General features: G+C 42.4%; 2 protein-coding genes across 5 annotated transcripts; both read left to right on the top strand.

Moving 5' to 3' along the window:
* Positions 1-44: 44 nt before the first annotated feature.
* On the top strand, positions 45-8980 carry parvb (parvin, beta). Of its 4 annotated transcripts, none has more exons than XM_076171794.1 (13): positions 45-171; positions 4656-4745; positions 5274-5344; positions 5436-5538; positions 6229-6369; positions 6480-6595; positions 6687-6745; positions 6843-6862; positions 6961-7022; positions 7123-7191; positions 7307-7408; positions 7481-7553; positions 8686-8980. In XM_076171794.1, the coding sequence occupies exons 1-13, from the start codon at positions 57-59 to the stop codon at positions 8760-8762; spliced, it is 1098 nt and encodes a 365-aa protein (XP_076027909.1). In that variant the 5' UTR covers positions 45-56; the 3' UTR covers positions 8763-8980. The 4 variants fall into 4 exon arrangements, with proteins under 4 accessions (XP_076027909.1, XP_076027924.1, XP_076027916.1 ...); XM_076171809.1 differs by lacking the exon at positions 45-171 and adding an exon at positions 1915-2032; XM_076171801.1 differs by lacking the exon at positions 45-171 and adding an exon at positions 3095-3257.
* A 1271-nt stretch (positions 8981-10251) lies between these two features.
* On the top strand, positions 10252-17607 carry parvg (parvin, gamma). The gene is made up of 13 exons (XM_076171825.1): positions 10252-10493; positions 12206-12322; positions 12470-12534; positions 13039-13141; positions 13406-13546; positions 13771-13886; positions 14000-14055; positions 14129-14163; positions 14269-14330; positions 15023-15091; positions 15205-15306; positions 16004-16076; positions 17367-17607. Exons 2-13 carry the CDS (start codon positions 12250-12252, stop codon positions 17456-17458), a joined length of 987 nt encoding a protein of 328 aa, XP_076027940.1. The 5' UTR covers positions 10252-10493; positions 12206-12249; the 3' UTR covers positions 17459-17607.
* Positions 17608-24057: the final 6450 nt, after the last annotated feature.

The following is a 24057-nucleotide window of genomic DNA, read 5'->3' as shown; positions in this document are numbered from 1 at the left end:
ACACAGCTGAGAACCGGGACACAAACGGACACACACACAGTCGAACACAGTGAAAGATGTCTGGGACTCCGAACAGATCTGCGACCCCACAGTCCGTTAAGATGAAGAAAGAGGAATCGTTTCTGGGGAAATTAGGAGGGACGCTGGCCCGGAGGAAAAAGTCCAAGGAAGGTAAGACAGTCTCGCGTGTGTGTGTTAGTCTCGTGTGTGTGATATTGAATCAAGGCCACCATTTGTTTCCATTGTTGTGTTTCTGTCCATGGTGCTGCAATCACATGACGCGCTGTTGATACTTTGACACATCGGCAGCTTATTTAATAACAGACTGCACCAAATCTCAGCATTTCCCTTTGACTTTATTGTTTTGTATCTACTGGCACTCGGGTCGTGCTTCATGTTTCGGCCTACAGACGAGTCACCAATAAGAGCTTCAATCTCGGATAGTTTCCAAACCCATCCTGAGCGAGTGAAAGGCCAGACAAAGCCTCCACGGGCATTTGAACGTGATGTCATCAACATAAATAGACCAGTGACCGGTGACAGGAACGCAAGGTTATGAAGATAAAGTCCAAGGGGATCAGCTGTGCAGACTTTCCTCTGGATCCCTCAAGATTCTGCTGCCATTTGACTTTCTGCTGTAGTTTTCTAGTCACTTATTCACAATATTCTTCTTTAAAGCAGCCCAGCACCTCCCACAGGGTGATCACTGTCTGTTCAAAGGACAGCTGCAAGGTTTAACACCCCTCTTTGTGTGTTTGCATGAGTATGTGCCCAGGCATGTGTGTGTCAGCAACAGCTCTCAGACATGTTAATCGTTTGGGAGCCTCATTCAAGTCCCCACATAAGTGCAGTTGTAGTTGTTCAAGAAATCTTCTCCAATTAGAGTTGCTGAATTCTAACACACATTGATTTTCCTTTGACCCAGTTTGGTGAAACTCAGGCCTAGTTTGTCCTGTAGGTTAAGTATGAAGACATGAGGAGAGTTGCATTGCATCTAAATGAGCAAACCTGTGATGAAGAGGAGTTATTGACCCTCACGGACCCTTAGGTGGTCCTCAGGCCTTAACTTGGCCACCCAATGAGTCTGGGTACAGAATTCCTCAAGCCAAGTGCTGGTGTTGGTGAGGCCTATCGTGAGAGCACAGCGCCCCCGTGTGGTCAAAGTTCATTCATCCACATTTTAGTGAAATCAGCACAAAAGATTGAAGAGTGTTTTGAGTGGATAAGGGTGACATCACACCCTACAGTGTCATGGCGACTGTTACATTTGGGTGTGGTTTGTGTTTCGAGGAACACACCCAAACCGAACAAGTTTCTGCTGAAGAAGTTCCTTAACTTTTGCTGAGTAAACACATTTAGAGTATCTGGATTGGTCCTTTAAGAAAGAGACTGGACACGCCTTAACAACTGCACATGTATGTTTTGTGATGCACTTTGACCCTCCTCTTCTCAGAAAGTGTTTCCTCTAAGTTCCCTCTTTTCTGCGAGAAATAGGGAGGAAACTGTAGAATGTGTTGAATTAAAAGAGCTTCTATGCCTCATAAGTGTGTTGTCCTATAGGGGGCGCTGTGCAAAGTGTGCTGAAAACTGAAAAAGCCACCAAATAAACTGTTGAACTTGGAGGAGAATTCAATAAGAAACTTTCCCTGTTTGTGTCATTTCACAACACGCCGCCTTCACTTGCTGATTCAGGCTCCCTGTGTGAAATCCTCCCTTCATTAAGATTGAGGCCAGATTCCTGAAAGAAGTGCAGACCAAGCTTCCACAGACATGTTTATGCCTCCTTCCTAAACTGAAAGGAAGTGTGCATCTCTCTGACAAGGCACACATCCGTTTAGTCAGGGACAGATAAAGACGTTATTCCACAGTAAACACACACACAAAAGCCCATTTCTGCCTTATAAGCACTGTAAGGCTCTGTGTTCTGTCACTTCCTCCTGCAACTGAGCAAAGTCAGGAGTATTTTCCGTATGAAATTAATCAATATTAGTGTAAAGCAGGTGACGCAAGGAAAGGATGGATGCTGAGGATAGTAAGTAGCATTGTTTGATTCCAGGCAGACCGATGTTTTGTTTGTGACAGAAATAGACACAGAGGAGTTGATGTGAGCGTTAATGTAGTGGGCACTTAAAATAGATATAAACTAACTAGAAATGATGATGAATCCCAGCCTCAGAAGTATGTTTACTGATCTTCAATGTCATACGAATGTCTGATGAAGCTCCTGTGTATGGACTATAGATACCATTACTCACTGGTGCCTGTGTCGGTGTAAATAACTGGAGCTATATTTAAGGTCCAGTCTGTCTGCTCTATACTGCAGCATTATTTATATCTTTTCCCCTGTGCCACAGTAACCCCCCCCCCCCCCCACAACCCCACCACACACACACTCCAAGCAGCAGTGGAAGCACAGAGAAGCTCCACATCAGTCGTCTTCTTTTGTTTATATTCTGAACCGATGACATCATTTCACTCCAAAGCAACACAAGCTGAGACATTTTGTTGTCGTCAGGATAATTGTGTCCTCACGAGAAATTATGCTACAACACAGAGAATAATTCTTCATGAATTTATGTAACCAAGCTGGCAGGAGATGAACGTTCTCCACTGCAGGCTATGGGTTGTATTAAATTAGTCTAATTCTGTTAACAAGAATACATTCCCTGCCTGACTGATTATCCACTGCAGCAAAACACATGAAAGGCTCCGTGCACATGCTCCTTCAGAGGGCAGAGTTATTCATTGGAAGTCAATTTGGTTAGATTGCTGTGAAATTGCTCTTTTGTCAGAAGGAGAACAGTTCATAATAGTGCTGTTATGAGTGAAAACACAAAAGACAAACATGGAGTCCACACGTTTACCTGCCAGTGACCTGTCCCCGTCCTCTTTCCTGTCCTCTGGTATGTAAGTAGGGTTGCTTTGGTTGTTACATCCAGCATGGAGTCTCCTTCCTGTCCCATACACACACATACAACACACACACACACCCCCTCCTCCCCACCTCGTCTGCTTCTCCGGTAACTGGACCGCAGAGGTGCAGCGTAGGGCTGTGACAGAAATAAACACGTGATGACGCCCCCCCTACAGACACACACACACACACACACACAGCCACCGCTCAATCCCACCGACTACAATCTACACACACACACGTACGTCCATACACTCCTGCTTTTTTTGGAGCGTTGCTGGTTTATATTGGGTGAATCTTGACATGGCAGGGCTCCTGTGTGGGACCAAGAAGAAGAAGCAAGGTAATCTGGTGTGAATGTTTGGCTGTGAGGAAGTTAGGAATAGGAAAAGGGAAGCAAGTGGTGTTACCTTCATGCACCGGAGGTTAATATGCAGTGATTTGTTTCTAGAAGTCAATACACTCTTCAATGACAGTCACTGTAGAATGTGTTTATCGGGGAGAGAAGCACAGTTGATGTGAGAGCACAGCAGGATCGACTGTGACAGCAGAGCAACTGGTAAATACAAGATGTCATTCCCAGTGAATGTATTTTTATTTTCACATCCAGTTGAAGCTGCTCAGGGCTGCAGGGTCCAGCATCGAACAGCAATGGGAGGCAGGAGCATAATTTTGATGAAAGGCTGTAAATCCTGCAGTGTAATTACAAAGCAAAGTGCTGATCTGTGGTGAGATGTGAAGCTATAGCAGCATATAGCAGCGATTATGAGACGGCTGAATCAGATATGAAAGCTGTGGGGACTCCTCCGCCTCCTCCCAGGGGGCCTTCTGTTTATCCTCGCCTCATGCTTTGAAGGTCTGATTTCCTTTTGACAGCACGACTTTTATTCATTTGTATTAAAATGGTACAGTTCACTATTTTAGGGTGACAAAAGCTTAAAATGTAGTTGGATATACTGTATATTTGTTGCATATTCCCTCTTCTCCTGCTAAAAAAAGTCCATGATTTGATCGATTTCACTGCCCAGCCTGTTGGAGACTGAAATGCATGTTGATTAAAACAACGTAGCCATTAGTGGGAGAAAGGTTCTAATCCCAAGAGTGTCCACTCTCCAGTCTGAAGTGAAAGTGTCTCACAGCAGAGCAGCTGTAATTCATTGGCTAACTCCAAATGTGTGTGTTTGTGGTCACGTTGGCTGCAGTTTCTGTATCACCTGGTATTTGAAGCGTTCCCTAGACAGTGTGATGTATAGAGTTGAGTTGAATTGACACATTTATGTCCCATTTTTTGGGAAGAATTAATGTTTACAAATTGTAGGCCTTTACCAGTCTTACAAGTTAATTCAATAATACTATTTGACATTGACAACACATTAATAAATACCTAAATGTACTCATGTTTGGTCCTTTTGTTGTATTTGTCACAGATGTACAGGAAATCCAAGTATTATCTTGCTCTATTTTACTTCTTAGTCAGAGAAACTAGTGAAGCAGTGTTTAGGTTAGTGATACAGTATCTCTGGAGGAGGAAGTGGAAGGGACAGCGAGGCCACAGGGGAGAGTTTGGCGCCAGAGTGTGGCTGTGTGTCCATCCTGCATACAGACAGCTGGACATCGTGATTAATACAGTTAGCAGTGACACAACATGAACATTCTATATGTTCACTCCATCAGACCTGGATTATGTTTAGATTATTATCATGGGGTTAATGTATGTGTGTGTCCTTCATTGTCTCCACAGTGAGTGATCTCCATGAGGAGGGGAAGAATGCCATCATCGCTCCTATGCTTCCCTCGGGGACGGACATCCATCCAGAGGACACACTGCTGGGTATGCATACACACATACACTCCATACACTCCATACTGTTTACACCCATAGAGACATGTTCAGTGCAGGTTCAGATATGCTTGTGCCACTCTACATGAGTTACTATAATAACACACACACACACACACACACACACACACACACACACACACACACACACACACACACATCCCATTGATGCAATAAGTTATGCAAAATGTGTGTAAAACTGAAACTGGAGCTGTTATTGATTCTAAATGTAGTTTTGGCAGTTTGTCTGTCAGAGGTCACCGAGGTCACCAGGAGATTATAAATGTGACACATGTTGAGTAACGGAATCTGATAAAGGAAATGAAACTAGGGGGAGTGTACACACACACACACAAACACACACTATCTCCACTCATCGTGTGTGTGTGTGTGTGTGTGTGTGTGTGATGAATATGTAGGAAGGGACCTTTAAACATGAGATGTTGTCATAAAGTCTGACTGCAGACTCCCACTGGCGTCTCTACTGACTCTTTCTCTCCCTCACATGATCTCTATCAGAGGAGAACGCAGAGAGGATCATGCTGGAGCCGACGTCAAGAGAGAATCCTAAATTTAAAGATCTTCTGAAGGTAGCTTGACATTCTTACTCAGGCATAATTAATGAATTAATGACAATCAGATAGCACAGTATGTTATGTGTGTGTGTGTTTGTGTGTGCAGGTCCTGATCGACTGGATTAACAGTGAGTTAGAGGAAGACAGGATCATAGTCAAAGACCTGGAGGAGGACTTTTATGATGGACAAGTGCTGCAGAAGTTATTTGGTGAGCTTTCTTTCCCATCATTTCAGTAATGGGAACGTTTCATGTTGCTGTTGAAAGTGTTCTGCCCTGAGCTCGCCCCTTAGTTTGGCCTCGCCACGGTTTTCTCTCTCTCATCTCGCCGATTCCTTCTTTTCTGCTTCCACCTACTGGCCTCCTGTGCAAACACCGCCTCATTAGCTGAGCCTGTGTGTTTCATCTTCTGACAGATGTGTGCGTGTGCAAGGAGAAATCCACACGCACTCACAAGTTCATTTAAAAAATAAAAACTTAAAAAGAACAATGATGCAAAGTGGAACTGGAATTTGGTTTCTAATGTTGCATCAGTGAGGAAAAACGTCTTTAACAATCTCTTAATTTCTGTTAAATCCTTTTAGTTTTAGCACTTTATGTAATCTCTGTCCTTTTTTTGTAACATTTGGCTTATTTTTAAATGTCTTGCCGGCTTCTTTTCTACTGTAATGCTTGAATGAGATGAGCCTCCAAAGGGACTTTTCTTATTCTTCCTTCTTTATTGTTTCTCTTGGTCTCTTTTACTTTGAACTCGGACACCTGACGCAATATTCCTAATCCACAGAAGTTCTCCTCAGATGCCACCATTGTAGTAATTGTTTCATCACAGTTCAATAGACGCCCATCTTCCCTCTCTGTTATCCCATCGTCACTGTTTGTCCTCGCTTGTGTTGGTGACAGAAAAGCTGTCAGGCAGGAAGCTGAATGTGGCCGAGGTGACCCAGTCAGAGATCGGCCAGAAGCAGAAGCTTCACACGGTTCTGGAGGCCGTTAATGAGCTGCTTAGGCATCATGGCTGGTCCAGCGAGTGGAGTGTGGACTGTGAGTTTGGTGTCAGTTTCAGTAATAGTCTAGTTAACCCAGAGCAGTGAATTTCATCAGAGGGGAAATGCCTCAGGTTGTTATATTTGTGGTCCACTTCGTATTTGCAGCGATCCATTCTAAGAACCTGGTGGCCATCGTCTATCTGCTTGTGGCTCTTGCGATGCATTTCCAGGCCGCCATCAGACTGCCTGAGCACGTGTCTGCACAGGTGGTGGTAGTCAAGGTAAGGTCACCCCTGATCCAGCAGGATTAAGAACCTAGGATCGGCATTATGCATCAATAACACTGCACCTTGAATTTGTTTTGTGTTGCAGAAGAGGGAGGGCATCCTGCAGACGGCTCTGGTGACCAAGGAGCTGACAAGCACCACAGAGTAAGTGCTGATGGGGATTCTCTTATAATGTTAAACACAAAATACTGGAAACAGCTATAATAAGAACGGCGCCCTTGTTCTCTCTTCTGCTTTTCAGAATGATGATGGGTAGATTTGGTAAGTGGCAGACACATATTTATATTTCTTGTGACACAAATCCTGCTTTTATTTTGTTAGTCTGTGAAAGCATTCCTCACCTGTCTCCTTCTTTACAGAGAGAGACGCGTTCGACACGTTGCTGGATCATGCGCCTGACAAGCTCAACGTTGTAAAAACGGTACAAAGACATTTTCTTTGCGTCAATAATAATATAATCACTTTACCTCTGATCTGTTTAGAAATTGCATTTAATTCTATTTTCTTGATTCTATTTCCAGTCTCTTATCACCTTTGTGAATAAACACCTGAACAAGCTGAACCTTGAAGTGACTGAGCTGGAATCTCAGGTAAAAGCTCACAATCAGCAAATTGATCATCCACTGCCTGTAATCTGCATGAACTTGAGTTGTGTTGTCATTTTCATAAAGACGTGTGTGTATTTGTGTGTGTGTGTGTGTCCAGTTTGCTGATGGAGTGTACCTGGTCCTGCTGATGGGACTGCTGGAAGACTACTTTGTCCCTCTGTATAACTTCTTCCTCACCCCCGAGTGCTTTGAACAGAAGGTGATGAAAGTGAAAGTTGTGGGTGGATGTTTGGTGATTTAGCAGCATATTGAGGTTTTGTTTCCCCATCAGGTTCACAATGTGGCGTTTTCCTTTGAGCTGATGCAGGATGGAGGCCTGAAGAAACCCAAAGCTAGACCAGAAGGTATGTTATCGCTGTGTTTGTTAGATTACAGTGTTAAGTTGAAGATATAAAGCATGAAGGTCCTGGAGGAGATTTAATGGAGGAGGATTCAGATCACAAGTCAAGTCAAAGGTGCTGAACAGCAGACATCCTGTCATATAGTTGTTGTCCAGTAAATGGCAACCTTGGTTTACCTTTAAACTCTAATGCTGGACGACATAGTTCATGCAGCATTGATGCCCAGTTAGAATAAAACAGATTTATCTCACCAAAATCAAAGTAACTGTCCATAAATTCCAACATGAATCTGTTTTTTTTTCACTATTTAGTTTAGTAAATGGTCCCTGTCATCTAGATGGAGAGAAACCTTTACTCCACCCTGTCTGTCCCTTTTGGTGTTACATATAAATGTATTGATAATGAAAAATCTTGTTCTGAATCTATATACATAGTTGATTAATCCTCTACTTAAACTGGAATCAGCAGTTCACAGACAAATTAATTTCAGTCATTTTGTAGAATGTGACGTTAAAAGTATGACAAATATTTATACACAACATTCTGTACAACCGGTACAGAACAAACTACCTTTTAAAGATATGTAAATATTGTTTCTGTCCACACTATTACAGCCTAAATTCCCCACTTAATCACTTCCTGATGAACCTAAAATAGAAACATTGTGATTACATTTGTGGTAATTGGAATGATTACAGATATTATCTTTATGGCAGCCTCGCTACATTCTCTCCACAGTGCCTGTTTTCTCTTTCTGAGTCGGCTCACATCTGCAGCTTTGTTGTAAATGAAAAATTCCAAAGCTGTTAACGAGATTAACAATGTCAATCTAACTAATATGGAAATGCAGATAATAAAGGGCTCAACGCTTCTGTTTGATGATGCAATGGCACAGCTGGTGCAAAATAGCATCTGGATAGAATAACATTGAATAAGCATAATATTGTAACTGTGATTTTATAGTGGGAGGAGCCGATTGGTGTTTTCCATCGGTGTTCCATGGTTCCACGTTTTGTTTTTGCTCATTTTCAAGGGCCAAAGTTTTTTATCTGGAAGCCTCAAAGAAAGCTTCAAGCTCAAGCCTTCTCCCAGCTGTCAGCTTTAAGGATCTCTACTCTGTCTCCAATCTTCACAGATGTCGTCAACCTGAACCTCAAGTCCACCCTCAGAGTCCTTTACAACCTGTTCACCAATTACAAGAACTCAGACTGACTCCTGCCCACGTCAACCCCCCGACGCGAGAACACCGCCCTGTGCCTGCGCGTCATTACAGTCCGGAACGCCGTGGAAACCGACCGGGACTGAAGTCATCATTATGTGGGGCTTAAACAGACCCTGGGGGAGTAGCCAGAAAAAGACACTGAATGTTGGTAGTAAATCTTCCCCAAATGTCAGTATTTATTTATTCCTTCCTTTAATGATAACTGCAAGCCCAAAACAAACCCTGCGACCTTTAGCCTGTATTTGAATACGACCGTCACTGGAAAATGTACGACGGCAAAATGTTCACGACGGAAAACATGGATGTGTTCCCTCCCTGCTGAATGTTTAGGAAAGTGGACAATGCTGCCATTATATATGCCATTGTGTCTGAAACATCTTTGCATATTCTTACTCTAGCCTCATATTGCCTTTATAATTGCACCACATTCACTCTATTATTTATTGTATCATTAGATTCACTTCAAAAGCTAAATGAGCTGCAAGCTGTTTGCCTTTTAACTATGCACGCCTCGTTTTTTGGGCTCAAGCCATCTTCTGCCTTAAGTGCAGTCTGCTCCTCTCGCCCCGTGGAGAGGCCCATTTCGGAGTACCTTCATGTTGACCCACCTTTCTTTCAGTCGGGTCCCCCAGGAGGCCCTGAACCTCTCGCGGTGCCGTCCGCCGAGACTATACGTGCGCCACGACAACTCATGCATTTTAGAGCCCGGCTGAATTATTGAGAGAACGTACGAGTCAATCTCTGACCGGATGGCTTAAGCCTTTAAGCTGTTTGGTGTTTTTTTTTTTCTATATCTGAGTCCATCGAGAAATAAATGCCTAAAATCGAAGGGAATCAGAATTCATTTTGTTCCTTGCTGGTGTGAAAGGTGAGATTTGCTTTGTCGTTTCAGTGAGATTGGCTTTGGAACAGCCAATTGCTGCAATTTTGGTTCAGCTAAAGGAATTATGGGTTTATTTTAGGTCTTTATTTTCTTGTCTTGTTCCTTTGTTGCCATGGTAACCTTCCACATCCCCAAATTGCCCCTTCATCTCGCTGATGGGTGGTCCTTCTCTTTCTCCTCTTTTCTTCTTCTGACAACAAGGCCAGTGCACATACAGAGCTTGTTATTTTGTTGTCTCTTCTGTGCACGAGTGTGTGCGCGTGTGTGTGTGAGGGAGAGAGAAATCAGCAACGCTCAGATACCAGCAACTTTGTGCTGGAGCTTAAATGGCACCGGGCCCTGGAGTGTCACGTTCAGCCGGACCTCCTGAAGTGTGTTTCCCAAGCAATACATTTGTAGCAATCATGAGAAGAATCCACCCATTGGCATTCACTCTTCACTCTCAAGTCTCTAACACAGTGTGTGTGTGTGTGTGTGTGTGTGCGTGACACAGAAAACTAATGCTCTTGTTCTGCGTTCATGTAAGAGGAACAGAATCAACACCATCAAAAAGAGGAAGTGCTGCCTTCGTTTATATCCACTGCCTTGTTCTCATCTTCCCTTTTGACGACTCTGACACGTTATTTTCCCATAAACACGCCGCTTGGAAACGAGTGTATTCAAACCTTTGCGTTGTTAGAATTCTAAAGAGCAGCTTTCCTGCCTGAGCGCCCCCCCCTTCCACCCCCCTTTTTACTTTTTGTTTTGTTTGTGACATTTCCGGTGCCGACATCAGATAAGGAACTCAATTCAGCAGCAGGCACCTTATTCTCTCACCTCCCTCTTTGGGGTATTCAAGGTAAGAGCTTATTCACAAAGTCTTTTATTTACGACCTTGTTTGAAACTTGCAGTCAACCCTTCACACACATACACACACAGACACACATAAAACACACAAGAGAGAAAGTTGCACGCTGAAACTCCTCTCTGGTTCCTGGAAACAACAGGTTGACACGCTCCAGGTCAAAATGTATTTTCACTTTGTTTATATGTCCTGTAATGCCAAAATGTTCTGAAGGAGTACTCTAAATCTTCGGGGAGATCATCCTGTCTGTTGACTCAGAAATAGAATAGGAAGTGAGGAAACTAAACACCTTCCTTTTTCAGTCTGACATGGTATTTGGTTGCTTTGTAAAACTATTTCCTTTATAAAAAACCTTTTGGATAAACTGAGAAATTGCACAGAAAACAAGTTTTTTCCCGGTGTATCTGATAAGTTGACACTTGCAGGACACAGAGCAGCCACAGTGCACCATCACAACAGGAAGCTGCAGGCAGTGAAGTGTCCTCCACTGCTGCTGGCAAGTGAGCAGCTCCCCTGCAGCAGTTTTTGGTCAAGGACACTTACAGATGAGCTGTGGAGAGATAGCACAGAGCATTTGTGGTTCCGTTTCTATCTTTATTTCTCTACTTGCTCAAACTTGTAACTTGCTGGGCAGTTCATATCTCCAACCTTTATGCTTCTGCACAACAAGTTGATGGAGAAAATGTTTAGCTTCTTTGCTCTTTTGGGTTCAGCTTTGTAATAAGGCAACTAACATACTTTACAATGCTTTATAAATTATAATTTAACGATTAACAATCAATATTCTGGGCTGCTTTAGGCTCTATAATTTGTCAGGACCTCCATTGGATCTTATTGGAAAGGGCAGCAAGTGATCCAGACCAAAATCCATTTATTAACAACTGTTTACATTTATAACTGCAGGCCTGATGGTTGAATCTTTCATAGCGTACAGTTTCCCATGATTTCTCTTCCTTTTACTGCCTTATTTTGTTTCCTCCGCTGTGCTTTATTGTGCAAGAACACATTAATCCATTCCTTCCCTCCTGTGCTCCACGGCTGCTTTGCACAAAAGACTGTTTTTTACGTACTGTCTCTTTAATGGCCTTGGTAAGCTTCCACGCTTGACTTCCCATCACATAGGTCTGTGTATGTGCATCCCACACACAAGCGTGTAATAGCTGTGATTAGCTTGGAGATGTCCGTGTATATTATCATGTCTATTATATAAGAGCTGCCGCAACAGACAACAGAATGAAGGGACTCACACAATGTACAAATACAATGGAAACAACGCAGCAAAGCAAAGAGCAACTCGTAAAAAGAGCTATAAACGTAAAAGTCTATACGTTTAGTATGGGATTGTGTCGGCCTCGTCCTCCAACTCAGCACTTTCAGCATTGCGGTTTGACTTTTTGTGGTAGTTCGGACAATTTAATCAGCGAAACACAACAACAACAACTACTACTACACTGCACATCAAATAATGGTCAATCACACCATCTAAATGTAACACCGTGGATCTGCAGCCTCTTCCCAGAAAGGAAGTGGTCTAAAGGAAAGGAAGCTAAAACGACAGAGCATGAGGAGGGGAGGAGGGGTGTGCTCCGAGCAAACATGGCAACCCAAAGACTGATGGGATATTTATTCAGCGTTATATTTACAGTTTATGAACCCCCTTTAAAATATACCTCATTAGAAATAAGAACTCCATTTTGTCCTGCAGTTCTCTCCCCTGCAGGATTTGTAGTGAAAACCTGTGGAGCAGCGATGGACACCGACCTATCAGACATCCCTATCTGGCATCAGGAGGAGGACAGTTTGGACATTGAGTCTTTCCAGGGTATGTCAGCTTTCAGTAAACTAAGCCAAACTAAATATCCTCTCCTTGTTTTCACTTAGTGTATGGAAACAAAATGCTATTGAGAACAAAAACAGAACAATGTGAACCAGAAGACTGCAGATTGTGTTCTTCTTCATATCCACACAGGACAGAAGAGGAAGATCATTCAGCCATCGTCTCTAAAAGATCCCAAACTTGAGAAGCTAAAGGGGGTAAGAGGAGTAACGTTAGTCTGAATGCCTTTATTGTAACCTGTGTTCCTTCTTCCTTCTGTAAATCCATACTGATCAAACATATCACGAGTCCCCCGCGTGCGCTGGAAATAATTGCTACACTGAAACTACATTACAGAGCCTCCGTGTATTCGCTGACGAGCAGGAATAAGATCTGATGCGAGGAGAGAGGTGGAGGAATCAGTGAAATTTTAATGAACATCATTAGAGGTGATGAGAGACGGATCAGAGAAGCAAGGAACAGAAGGAGTGCTGGGGCATTGAAAACATATCTGCGAGATAAAAGGGCGAAGAGAAGCTCAAACTGTCTCATATATTGAAAAGTAAAAGACAAGCAACTGGAATATGAATCTACTCGGTTTTTAATTGAAAATAACCTCATTTTCCATCTTTCATATGATGATATTTTGACTGAAATGATTAAAAAGTTTGGTTTTCTGAGGCTAGCGATGGGGCTGACTGTGATAGATTGTGTCTCTGCAGATATTGGTGGACTGGATCAACAGCACTTTGAAACCAGAGCACATAGTGGTTCAGAGTCTGGAGGAGGACTTGTTCGATGGACTGGTGCTTCATCACCTGCTGTGTGAGATTAGATGAATGCAGACAGACAGACAGACAGACACACACACACACACACACACAGAAATACACAAAAAAATGTTAGGATTTAAAAAGTAAAAGCTGTACTGAAGCCATAGCCTGAAGCCGACTCTGAGATTTGCCAGTGTTAAAGATGACAACTGACAAATTGTGGCGTTAGGGCTTTTGGAGTTGGGCCACTTAACATTCTTTCAACAAGACTCACTCAACCAAGAGTCCAGAGGTGAAATGTTGATGGTTTCCACAGCCCGCCTGGCTGGTGTGCATGTGCCTGCGGAGGAGATTGCACTGACCATCGCCGCTCAGACCCGGAAACTGGAGCTGATCCTGGAGCAGCTGGACAAGAGACTGGAACAAGGAGACAGCTGCATCAAATGGAGCCTCCAACGTGAGTCACAGAGGCGACGCAAGCAGCCAGAGAACAAATGCTGTGTTCTGGGTATCATGCAAGAGTGCCATATGAGGGGTTTTGCAGAGATATATTTGCTGAGTCTATAGAGTTGTGTGTTAATCCTCTGCTGGTGGAGTTGTGTACTTTCCTGATGCCCAGATTGCTGTGCAGATTTCTGTCATCCCTGTTCTCTGTTTAACTCCCTTTTGTTTGCCTGTCAGTCATCCACAACAAAGACCTTCTGGCCACTATTCATCTGCTGGTTGCCATGGTGAGATGTTTCCAGCCTGAACTGGATCTGCCTCCAAATGTGAAGGTTGAAGTTGTGGTTGTAGAAGTGAGTTTAAGAGGAATATCTAGCATTTTTCTCTGTTTCAAATTTATTCTCACACCACACCTTGGCAAATTAATTATTAACCGTGTTTTTGATTCACCTGATTTTACCTCCAGGTCAGCAAAGGGGGAATCAAATCAGAAGCGCAGATGGAAGTCTTAACCGGCGTCAGGTAAGTGATCATCTTTACGTGCCTCTAAATGTCTCTGAAGTCGTTACGTCTCATACGCTGATATTTCCAACAGAGACGCGAGCGCAGACTCCGCCACCAACACTGGAGGTGAGCATGAGAGTACGGAGCTTATATGACACCTTGAATGCCATCCAAGCGGCATTGCACCCTACGATGACTTTTCAACACTTTTCTCGCTGTCTGGTCACCCAGGGGAAGATCCCATCGAGCAGCTGCTGAAGCTCGAGGCACATAAGGTCAACACCGTGAAGAAGGTATAACAAGAAGAGGGGGGAGGAGAGGAGATGAGGAAGCTGAGGGCAATCACTAATCTCCACGCAGGGAGAGAGAGAATGTCGTGTTTCTGGGGCATGATATCAGAGACCATCAGTCCTTTAACAGGGATGTGTCTTTTGACTAAGACGGTCTGTTTTCACTCAGTTTGTACAAGTGCTGCAGCAAGGCGTGGTAGAAGCGGCTGACATATTGAAGTGAATCGGTTTCTTCTTTGTTATCCATGAAATCTAATATTACCCTACAACTGAAGAAAGGCTTTTAAAGATGACTGAGTTTACAGTTTGGAGAGGCAGGATCTCTATTTGGCAGCAGCAGTCATGTTTTATGGGTTTATGGGTGTCAAATAAATCTCAATACCTCAAAGATGAACCTGAACAAAATGAATATGAACTGAATGAATGAATAAATCATTGTGTGCTTGTATTGTTTCTACTGGTGCTGTTAGGAAAACGATCAGAGCTGCAAAGAAAACACCAATGTCAAGGCTGCTCTATTGTGTAAAAAATGAAAATCCTTTATTCCATTAGAGCTCCAATCCCTCTGACTGATTAGTATAAAAGCATTTGTTCAGGTCTGATGAAGAATGGAATATATTTGAAGTGAACCTGTAATGGGTAAACAATCTCCCTTTTGTTATGATCGACCCTAACTTTGAGATTTTCTATTTCAGGCCATTTTACACTTTATCAACCAAAGTCTGTCGTCTATTGGCCTGCAGGTATCTGAGATGGACAAACAGGTGAGAACCAAGAGATCAGCACTGTTTTAGATCAACTCTCCCCCTGTCCTCCAAAAGTAAACCACAGAGATTACGTCACCTCTCCTGGATGTGTGCCAACGTCCTCTTTGCAGTTTGCTGATGGTGTGATCCTGCTGCTGCTGATTGGACAGTTGGAAGGATTCTTCATCCCGCTCTGTGACTTCAGTTTGACCCCTGTCAGTCACTCGGAGATGGTATGGATTTGCGATGGATTACTGACACTTTGGTGCATCCTCTGAGGGCCAATGACTTTACGCTACGCATACACAGACACACACACACCCGCACACACAGCACTTAAATGTATTGCTCCATATCATCACCATCATCATTATGCCTGTGGCTGCTCATACATGATTTGATTTCCCTTCACAAAGGATTTATTGAAGAAAAAATGTACTTATCCAAAACCTGATTTCAGACAGGAATCCAATTAATCAGCGCAATGACGTATGAATACACACAGCCTGCTTATAGACAGCCGGAGAGAGACATTTTCAACGGGCTGCTGGCATTACAGAGATGTCAAACTTGGCAACACTTGATTTTTTTGGATGATACTTGAATAACTATATGAGGTATTTCTCAGCTCACAGTAATAGTTTATGAGAGGCCAATAAATAATGCATGTGTTGAAGTGCAGCGCCTCTATAACAACCTGCTGTTGGAGGCTCTGCTCTGCCATCTGGGATACATGGATGACACAAAACGTCATCTAATATTTCTCCAATGAGTTATATTAATGAAGGCCATTGACTTGTCTGCTACTATGTATTTTTCATGTAATTAATGCACAATTATCTCCCTCTCATGCTTCACTTATTCAATACAGTATAATGAGTTTCTGTTGACTGTGTGTGTGTGTTCTCTCTCTCTCTCTGTGACCTCTAGCTTCATAATGTGACCTTGGCCTTGGACCTCTGTAATGACTCGGGCCTGCAAGTGTCCGGTGTTGACCCACAAGGTGAGAAAGCTCTCATGCTTCTTCACACGGTGCACAGTTTGATTTAATAACAACACGTTTGCTCAGGTTATAAAGCTGCACACAGAGGACGGGAGCAGCAATCCTTTATCAAGAGCAGTAATCTGGGCGATAGGGACGAGCCTAATCTCTTTATACGTCAGGCGGGGAGAGCGATCGCGCTGGTAGTTTGAGTTCACCCTCACGGCTTGATGGAGCGTGATTTTGACGATGTTTTGGAGGGAAGATGGAAAGGCTGTGGAATACAGATGAGTGTGAATCTTACTGTATATCCGGATGAGTATCACTGCGGATGATTGTCTCAGTCTGCTGCCATCATCATGCACTTGGAGAGCAGCTGAAGGAGACAATCTCAAGGGGACGATGTCACTGTGGTGTCCAGGGAGTTTATCAGCTGTGTGTGTGTGTGTGTGTGTGCAAGAGAGAGAGAGAAATACATTATCTATATTTATTGGTGTTGTTATTGTAAGTGACACAGTTGTAGTCTGTGTGTATATCAGTGGACTGTAAACACTCACCGTACAATTTAGTGTGTGTATATCATTGGTTAGGTTATTGTGAGTGAGAGAGTGAGCGAGCTAGCCTATGAGTACATGGGTGATTGTGTGAGTCCGCAAATGAGTGAGCGAGTGTCTAAACCAATGACGGAGTGCATGAGCGAGGAAGCCAGCCAGTCAGTGAACGAGTGAATCAGTTATGGCCTGCAGCCCTTCACCTCGGCATAGATCCATTATTGAAGAGATGATCTGTCTCTCTGAGCATGAAATTCCCTTTGGTGATGACTGGAAATACCAAACAATGCTGCCAGACACAGCCCATAATAGTGAAATAAATCCTCAGCATGATAACTGTTGATGTAACAACCAGCGCAATTCATCTAAGCCAGGAGCAAATGGATAATTTAATTCATTTTTAGTGTCTTTTTAATTACCGCCGTAATTGCTGTGAGGGAATAAGCAATCCCAGCACCTAAGGTCTGAGACGAGAGCGCGCTGTGTGTGTGTTAATTAAGTTAGCCAGCAATGGTGTCGATCTTTATGCCACATTCATTCAATTAGTGCAACTACCAGCATAAAGCAATTTGGTTGCTATCTCATCTTACCAGGGACATATTGATTAGATTTCCGGGTAAGTCATCCTGATCTATTGACCCTACACGATGCATTATGTTGTCAAAAGCAGCCTTACATTATCTCTGCTCCAGTGCTTTGGGAATGCTGACAGGTTACATGTGGTATAAACACTAAAAGCCTCCTGTGGATTTTGTGGCAGACATTGTCTCTCAGGACGTTGTGGCCACCTTGAAGGTCCTGTACATCTTGTTCAAGAAGCACAAAGGCAGTGTGGACAAAAGAGACACATGAGGAGAAACTCTGGGACCAGAAATACAGATGAAGCAATGCACAAGTGGACCTTTAGCTGACCTTTAAATTCCCTCAGTCGTCAAACTCTTACAAATGAATCACTGTACATTATGTTTTATTTCCTAATAAATGTGTTTTCTCCTCTAGCACATGAGTTTTTTTCATTCACTTTTTTGTTCAGCTATTTCTTTGTGTTCCTGCTCATTTTAGACGTTGAATATTTGCCAGTTCTGTGTCCCACTAATGTGGGTTCAGTGACTGAGGTGCTGTAAATGACAGACAGAGATGCCAGAGACAACAGCTGTGTTTTTATGAGAGCACATTTTACAGCATATGTCACAGCCAGTAAATTAAAAACAACAACTTGTGGTGTAATTTCTTTATCGCAGGAAGTTATTTATCAAATTGGAACGATCATCACATTCAATAATTCTACTATTATGGGGCCCTGTGTCAAATCAAAACTATGACAAATAGACACCGAATACAAAGTTTGTTTACAGAGTTTGTGTGAGTGTGCAAGCTCACGTGGTGTTTGACATTGAGGAAGCCTGTTTATTTGCTCCCAACAGTGTGAGGGGAGAATGCACCTCATTCAGATCTTATTCCCTCTGTAAATTCAGAAACAGTGACAGAGACAGGAAGTTAAAGACACTGTGGTGATAACAAGGGTAGGGTTGCACCTGTTCATTATGTAAATTGGCTATTTGCCTCCTCTGTGTTATGAACTTCATGACCTTCCAACTTAGCATCACTGAGCTCCGTCCTGAGAGGCTGTCATTAGATTTGCTCGCTGAAGACGGCCTACATTTTAATGCAGCTCAAAACCACCGAGAGGCCAAACAACGAGAGTGCTGGGTGGAACCTAATGAGCTGTGCAATCTAATATGATCAACTTTGTGAATCCTCAAATGCTCAGTGTTTGTGACATGCTGTCAGAAGGTTGTTAGGTCAACTCTCCTGCAAGGTAATTAATGACTCGGTGCTGTTTTGATATGTAGTATCAGCCTTTAAAATGCTTGGGTTTCTGCATGAAGTATTCACTGAATGTGGTCTGATCTTCACTAAATTACATAATGCACAGACACAAACAAACCTTAACCATACCTGATTTTGAATGTTTTTGCATTGTCTACATTCTGTGAAGCCTCAGATGACGGACTGTTACCTTTCGAAACAGTTCCTGATACAAATTGGAATCCATGGCTCCCTGGATGACGGTAAGCTGTCCAGGCCCTGAGGCAAAGCGAAGCCTGGCCCGGGACTTTGGAGATGCATTTGAAGCTTTTTTTTCTTCTCCAGCTTCTTGTCTTAATCTTTCTTATAGAAAAACTGCAGGCCATCTGTACAATACAACACAAACCTCTGATCTCTACCTCATCTGACTTCAAACTTTTGGAGATTGAATTTCTAAACTGTGAATGCTGAAATGATGTGTTCAGTATTGACAAGTACAAACACAATTTTCTTTTTCATGAGCCTAGACAGATTGTGATTGCGAGATCAGACGACACAAGATGAGTATTCACTGCAGAAATGTAGTTTTTCTACATGGTTCACCAACTTCACTATGGCAGCGTTGCACCGAGAACAAAACAGAATCCTTCAGCTGTATTCTGCTGCTTTTGTTGTCCTTTTTTATCTTTCTACTGAGGTGAAGTGAAGGTATCACAGGAAAGAATGGTCTGTGCTGTCTATAGATAGACAATCAACAGCAGCATATTGACCAGAAGGCAGACGAGACCAGGACCAAGGTTCAAGCACTTCGCATCAATCAAGCAGACCAGACCAGACAACTGAGCCCAAGTGACCCAGCTGTCCACCATGTGAGCCAGACTGAGTTCCAGCTTAAGTCACTGATGTTGAACTGTCAGTTTCCAGAGCAACAGAAACTGAGGAGGAGCCGGAGGAGCCGGAGGAGCCGGAGGAGCCGGAGGAGCCGAAAGTGGAATCAGGTCAAATGAGAGCCGCCTCTGCTGCTTTGGCTGAACCGGCAAGACCTTTCCAGTCCCATTATAGCTCGACTCCAGTGGGATGCCATTAATGACACCGCCCGCCTGTCTGCAACCATGTTACAGGTCTGTTCAACGCATCAGTGCTTCAGTCAGAATATTAAGACAATGCCCCTGTGGTAAGATGTATACAAGGAAAACAAGGAATTGGATAACAACAAGAATAACTACTACTAAGAATTGAATTATTGTGATATCTCTACAATCTGTCGGAGTACAGATGGCACAAACCTTTGAATGATTGATTGAGTTCCACCAAAAATAACTTCAAATGGAATCTGTTTTTCAAAGTGGGCACTTTCTTAAGCCACTTGTACTTTAAAAAGCCTAATTAACAAATGTCTCAAACAAACAGGAGATCATAAAAACGACTCAGGTAACAAAATTCTGCTAACATTTATCTGTATTTTATTTAATTCTTCATCTAAACTCCTTACAACTGACGTGAAGAAGTCCTACAGGCTTGTTAACTTCCTCGAGGTTCAGCTTCTGCCACCAGCTGTTCTTCCGGTTCTTCGGTTTCAGTCAGCAAACTCGATATTTTGTCTCCGAACAACAACATCTTTTGTTATGACATTTTCGTTCCTCGTTTGCATTTTCCCTGATGTACCGTCCCAAAAACGTATAATCAGTTTTTGCCCTCGCCACCAGATGGGGAGACTGTGTTGGGTCCTGTGTGTGTGTCTTGTTTGTTCATGAGCATAAACCAAAAACAGCAAATCAGATTGGCGTAACATTTTCACAGTAGAAAGGGAACGTCTCCGTCCTCCTTGGAGATGATCCAGAGCTGGATTCACATCTGGACTCCACAGTTTATTTGTAAAGGAGTCTTCACCATTGAGACAGGCTTTTCACCATCTTTATAGGTGGAAGCAGCTCAGTTAGTGGAGTGCCAGGCTTCAGAATAGAGTTAGTTGCTAGTTCAAGTCTCAGCTGTGTTTTGTTTTTATTTTGGTTTTTCCCTTGTTGCACACTGAAGCATCATTTAATTTAGTCATTTAATTTAATACCTATGCATAAAATAAAAACATTATCTTTCCCTCTATGGAACATCAGGTTTACAATCTCTTTCAAATAAAATAAAAAGCTTTATTAAGATGTCCTACTAATAAATGTCGAAGAGAAAAATGAATACAATTATTATTATTATATTATTTATTTAAAAAATATACAGAAATATGTGAAAAATGTTAATTGGATGTTACAGTACATTTCATACTTACATTTCCATAGCAACTGATCACGGGGGGTGAAGGTCTGTGAGTTTATGTTCTGCTCTTTGATTCATTTGGGTCACAAACGACACCTCGGCGTAATCAGCAGTGTGTAGGAGGAGCTTAGGTTATGTATGGTCTGATCATGGTCATTCAAAGAAAGAACCCCCTGCTGTGATGAAGATCTACTTGGGTTGAAATGTTGGATGGATGCATTAACTTGATGGATGCCTGAAGGGCTTCAGAACTGTGCAGGAGCCTTTCGTACTGTGTGATAGGGCACCATGGGCGATACTAGACGTGTCTTTGTAAATCAGCTAATTTATAAACGATTCCTAACAAATTCACTCCCGGTTTTGGTGGCATTTGAATTCTGTCCAAACATAGAGCCAACATCTTCCCCCAAGAGAAAGGCTTGTTATTGAGCTCGGAATAAATTATCCAAACCATCCACACTACCTCTGCAGTGCTCCTTCTTCCCCTGTGAAATCCATCCTGACTAATTAAAAGCCACTATAGAGGAATATGTCAGTGAATGTAGTTCAGTGTTGTTTTGTTGGTGGAGGAGGAAAGGTCAAATACAAATACATTCCTAGAAACTTGACACAGAAAAGATCAAAGTGCAAAAGAACCAATTTCAAGAGTTTCGCCATATGATGAGTCGTGGGAATTCAAAATTCATTTACTCAACCCTTTAAGCTTAAATTGTATGATAATAGTTGGAAGCTGTTCAGATTTCTTAGGTTTATCACACTAACAAACCTCAGCAGTTTACAAAAGTCTGTGAGAAGTTTTTTCAATTTGTTCAGTGTCCTTAAATGCCCTTTCACTCTGTAAGAGGATTTATTCCGGGGACGAAGGCAGCAGTCCCATAAAGATCCACTTTCACATCCAGTCAGACTTCCAGGCGCGATATTAAGCTTCTGTGCATTAGTAGATTAATGGAGAGAATTGATATCAACCTGACCAATCCTGTAGCAAACACCGAGCTAATGTAACACGGGGAGTTATTGCATCAATTACACTTTATTGTGTGTGAAAAGTAATGACTTGCACGTATTGAAGGCACTGTAGTACATCTTAAAAGGATTTCCCACTTACGTGATTTTAAAAATTGTTCCCGTATGCACTTGAGCTGAGAGCAATGAATTGGAAACCACGGATTTACCGTAAGTCATGCTGCTTCTGACTCACTTGTAAATTAGTTCATATTACAGTGAGTCACTTCTTTTCATGCTATTTTAAAGTCTGAGTAAAGGATGAATCCACAGTGTTACAACAGCTGATAATAATACTCTGACATTTCCCATTTCTCAGTCATTTGTCTGAGATTCTGTTTCATCGTTTAATTCGGAAAAATTATCAAACTTCCAGCTTGCTGAAATATTTCTAGTTGTAAGAGAGGATTACTTTCAAAAGTCACATTGCTTTACAACTCCACCCAGCAGTCAGACAGAGGGGAACGCCCAGGCAGCCTCTCCAAAATGTAATAAAATTTAGAAGCTATACTGGATTTGCAATAAGGAGCAGATTCACCATCCAACTCCAATAAAACATATATCTTCATATAACTGTGTGAGAGTGTCCTTGGGTGGATTTGAACTTTAGAGTAATTCTCCTTCATACATATATTATATTTCCATCATTTCTCAGCAGCAGTAGCCAGTAATTGCATGTGACCTCTCTCTAAATAGATGTTATACTTGTATGTCTAAGTAATTCCTGTGTCCTCTGAGTGTCATTGGCTCATATAAAGGACTTACCACGCACACACACACACACACACACTCATTTTCTGTAGCACAATATGTCTTTATTAGTGCATATTGTATATTAAAGTCCTGCTGCAGTTTCCACTCATAATACATCTTGAGTATTTATGAAGTCACTTTGTGATATTTCACATTAAAGGCATAAATTAGTACTTATTTATGTATTTCCCTCACCCTTTTAAATTTTGCCAGTCCCCACCCCTCACAGAATCTAAATACCAGAACTAAATGCATGAAATCTGCTTCAACACAAACTAAATATCTGTATTTTTTCTGTTATTTGCGTTTGTTCATTTTTTTCTTTTCAGGATTTGTTTGATTATTCTCGCCGGGTTTCAGGGATGAAAGAAAGAAAAGTTGATTACCGTTGAATATTCAGACTGGAGCCAATCTGACAGCAACACAGGCGACTCCAGTGCCGTTTTTAGAGAATTCTGATGATTACCTGCCTGGGGACCTGATGTGATCTGTTTTTCATGTGGGCATTCAATCAGCAAAGTCTGTATTTTACTCGCATATTAAATATTGATAATATTTATGTAATAGTAGTCCAGTGAGAATGGAGCTGTAGTTGTTGTATGTGATTGATCATTTGAAAAAGCTCCTGGAGGGTGACAACATGATACAAAAGTATGGATTTTAAAATGTTAGTGAATTACATAATCATCTAAAACAACAAGTAAACTACATCTAGGCCTGGAATATAGTTAGAAGTACTCTTATGCGTATGGTCTTATGGTTGTTGTAAGCACTTAGGCGTGGTTCCTTACTGCAGTGATATTTGAGCACACACTGTAGCTAATTTAAATGGACTTCATGAAACGGAAACATTAATATCCACTTAAGATGGATCTTAATGTGGTGTCAGGACCACAGTACATCCGGCTTAAGCAGGCAGGGCACAGGAGAGACGGAGCCTAATGGAGTCTTAATACATAAAATGTTGGCAGGACGCATCTCAGGCTCCCTAATAACAGCAGGATGTTGAAATCCAGACAATGGTTTTTAAATGGTGATGGATTGCAGCCACTGAGTTCCATATGTGCATACGGGCAGGAGTATTGGTAAGGAGTTACAGGAAGGAGGAGGGACTGGATGCTGTGTGCTATGTTAGTGCAGTGTGTGTGTGAATGTGTGTCTGTGTGTGTGTGTGTGTGTGTGTGTGTGTGTGTGTGCGTTTGTGTGTGTGTGTGTGTGTGTGTGTGTAGAGGAGGCAGGTTGATGGACAGAGGTGCAGGCTGGGGGAAAAAAAAAGTAGAAGTCAGAGCTTATTAGGAAAACTCAAAGGGACCTTGACAACGTGGTAACAAACTTTGACGTCTCCTCCGTTGCCATGGTCCCTGACGCACTCAAACTGTAGCAGGTGCTTGATTCAAAGCTGGGTCTTATTACCTGACACGGATGTCACTTGTGTGTCTCACTGACTGTCACTTTGGTTCGTTGTGTTATCCTAATCTAACGCTTTGTGTTGCAGCTCTGTCAGGTTGTCAAGGTGAATCATTTGATGGCGTATTGATTGAACCACAAATAAAGGGAAATGCAGCTCATCCGAGAGGCTTTGGGTCTTATGTGTGAAAGAGAACACGGCACAAGGATTTAAA

This window comes from Genypterus blacodes, unplaced genomic scaffold, assembly GCF_046128005.1.
Source record: "Genypterus blacodes isolate CSIRO-AG114 ecotype Tasmania unplaced genomic scaffold, CSIRO-AGI_Gbla_v1 ptg000015l_1, whole genome shotgun sequence".
NCBI lineage: Eukaryota > Metazoa > Chordata > Actinopteri > Ophidiiformes > Ophidiidae > Genypterus > Genypterus blacodes.
This window is presented reverse-complemented; position numbering and strand designations above follow the sequence as displayed.